General features: G+C 44.4%; 1 protein-coding gene across 1 annotated transcript in view; it reads right to left on the bottom strand.

The window, feature by feature from the left end:
* Positions 1-2,055: 2,055 nt before the first annotated feature.
* The window catches only part of Pla2g7 (phospholipase A2 group VII), a 49,714-nt gene continuing 48,895 nt past the window's right edge, over positions 2,056-2,874 (bottom strand). The window contains exon 12 of the mRNA XM_031346821.1: positions 2,056-2,661. Within this exon, the coding sequence (XP_031202681.1) occupies positions 2,525-2,661 (137 nt within the window). The 3' untranslated portion in view covers positions 2,056-2,524. The remainder of the gene's footprint in view (positions 2,662-2,874) is intronic.

Raw genomic sequence — 2,874 nt, 5'->3', positions numbered from 1 at the left:
CAAGGCCAGCCTGGTCTACAGAGTGAGTTCCAGGACAGCCTGGAACTACACAGAGAAACCCTGTCTCAAAAAGTCAAAAAAAAAAAAAAAATCAGCCCCTGCAGGCAGTCCCAAGGGAACAGTGAGAATTAAGCATTAGAAATTGGGTGTTAATGGGCATGGTAAGTGTCTACACCCAGCACTCATTAGGCAGGGGCAGGCAGATCTCAGCGTTCTAAGCCGGCATGGTCTACACGGTGAGTTCCAGGCTAACCAGGGTTACACAATGAAATCTTGTCTTAAAAACAAAATGTGGGTACCATTTCAGTATGTGGAAAATGGAGAAGTTGCATTACAAAATAAAGGTGCTGGAGAGATCTCTCAATAGTTAAGAGTGCCCACTGCTCTTGAAATGGACCGGAGTTCAGTTCCCAGCACCCATGCCACACAGCTCATAACCATCTGTAACTCTAGTTCCAGGAAACACATCATCCTCTTCTGGCCTCCACCTGCATGTGCACAAGAAGTGGCAGGCACACTCACCAGTATTCCTGCACGCGCACACACACACACACACACACACACACACACTGACATACACAGACACAGACACGGAGACATATGCATAGACACGTAGATACAGACACATACAGACAGAGGATTCTTACAAAGTAATTGAAAAATCTTGGTTGTCCTTGGGATAAATGCAATATATAGTTTAGCTGATGTAGCGAGTGTTATAAATTACCAGGAGGAAAAGAAGCTGCACTATGGCCAGAATAGAAAAGCTTTTCATTTTGTGTGAAGGAATTTTACCTGTTTAAAGACTTAATGTAAATGGTAACTGGGGAGATGTCCAGTTTCTCGGTTTGAGTGACTGTACACTAAGTGGTGGCAATTCAGAACACAGTTACCTACTAACTGAGTGCGAAAAGGATCAAGCCTTAAAGCCAACAAGCCTTGTTCACACTGGCCAAGCCCAGCCACACTCTGGAGACTCTGGAGATGCAACGGGACAGCTACACCAGAATATATACTTAACCAATGGACAGCCTACATTCCTGTAGCCCTCTGCAAACACACTCATTTTCTACTCAGTTCTCAGATGTATACATATGGATGTGCCTTTGAAGAGCTGGGGAGATAAACCAGTAGGAGCAGCATTGCTAAGTGCAAGGGTAGAGTGTGAATTTGAATCTCTACTTCCCAGGTAAAGTCAGGGGCAGGGGGACTTGTCGATGATACTGGTGCCCCTCAATGGGACAGGTGGCAGAGCCGGGAGAATCCTTAGTAGTTTGAGGGCCAGTTAACCTGGTATATGCAACAGAGATGAGCAAAGACAACCCCGACTCAGGGTGGAAGGATGTCATCTAACCTCCACACATGTGTGATGGCATGTGCACACATGAATACACACAACACTTCCCCATGTGCACACATAGTACGCACAAAGTGTTATAAGACCCCCCTTTAAACTTCCCTTGGCTGTTACTCTTACAATGTTATCTCATACGGTCTCTTTTTTTCAAGACAGGGTTTTTCTGTATATCCCTGGTTGTCTTGGAACTCCCTCTGTAGACCAGGCTGGCCACAAACTCAGAGATCAGCCTGTCTCTGCCTCTTGAGTGCTGGGATAAAGGTGTGTGCCACCAGGCCTGGCTAGACCATATAAATAAAGCATCCAAAGTTGGCTGACAATTTTGAACATTTCCTTTGTGTTCTTCACAGTCTTTGGGTAAATGCCTAATGTGTCTGAGTAGGGCTCCCTGGCCTGCTTACTCAAGGCGCCTCAACTTCGTAAACAGAACGCACCAGAGATTGCAAACCTCAAGTACCAACACTGACTCATTGCCCTTGTACCAGATATTCTAAAAAACCTTGCCCGCATCCTCCTTCAGGCTCAGTTAAACAGGACAGCATCAATACTGCATTAGGACAATGGCTTCGTGATCCGATCAGTGGACGCTTCTTACCTCAGTCAAAGGTCATAGAGAAACGCGACCAGATTCCACACAAGCTCTTATGCTGCTCAGACTTAACTCTGCTGCTCAGTACAGACAGCCAAAGACAGGATAATCTGTTCCATTGTTTAGTTTGGAAATCCTGGGTCATTTACAAAGCATTTTCTCTGGCATCGTTCCCGGCAAGACTTTAATGTAAATGTAATATGAAAGTAGCTTTTCATTTGATACTTAAAGGACCAGCTTTGTAAAATTATAATCTCGATGGGCAATAATTTTTGTATTCTCTATTTTATGTTCATTACATTTAAGAGGAAAAAAATCTTAGGCCAGGCATTCATCACTATCCTATAGTACAGTGTACATTTAAAAATGCTTATTTGGGTAAATACATTGCGGTTTTTCTATCTCTCCCATTCTCTGTCTCTCCCTCCCTCCCTCCCTCCCTCTCCCTCCCTCATTCCCTCCCTCTCTCTCTCTCTCTCTGTCTCTCTGTCTCTCTCCCTCTCTCTCTCTCTCTCTCTCTCTCTCTCTCTCTCTTGTTCTCTCTTTCATTTTAAAAGGCAACTGTGTAACAAGCTCTTCTAATTCTGGGTCTGTGATCCTGGAGAATGCTGCAGAGCCGGGGACTGGGTGACTGCGTCAAAGGGTGACCCAGGGATCAGGTTCTCATTATCTCCTTCCACCAGCGAGTCCCACTGATCAAAATCTTTATGAAGTCCTATAAAACAAAAGAAAACAAAACAAAACTTGTCAAGATTATTAAACAGTTAAGGGCCGCTAGGTGGCACCATAGAGCCAAAAATTACAGAATCATTACAGTGATAATAGAATTCCTAGGGGCCAGGTTGCATTAGAAAACGCAGAACCTTTGTCAAAGATTAAGTGACCATAGGTGCGTGGGTTCATTTCTGGGTCTTCAATTCTGTTCCAT

The sequence above is a fragment of the Mastomys coucha genome, unplaced genomic scaffold (assembly GCF_008632895.1).
Source record: "Mastomys coucha isolate ucsf_1 unplaced genomic scaffold, UCSF_Mcou_1 pScaffold3, whole genome shotgun sequence".
Taxonomy (NCBI): domain Eukaryota; kingdom Metazoa; phylum Chordata; class Mammalia; order Rodentia; family Muridae; genus Mastomys; species Mastomys coucha.
This window is presented reverse-complemented; position numbering and strand designations above follow the sequence as displayed.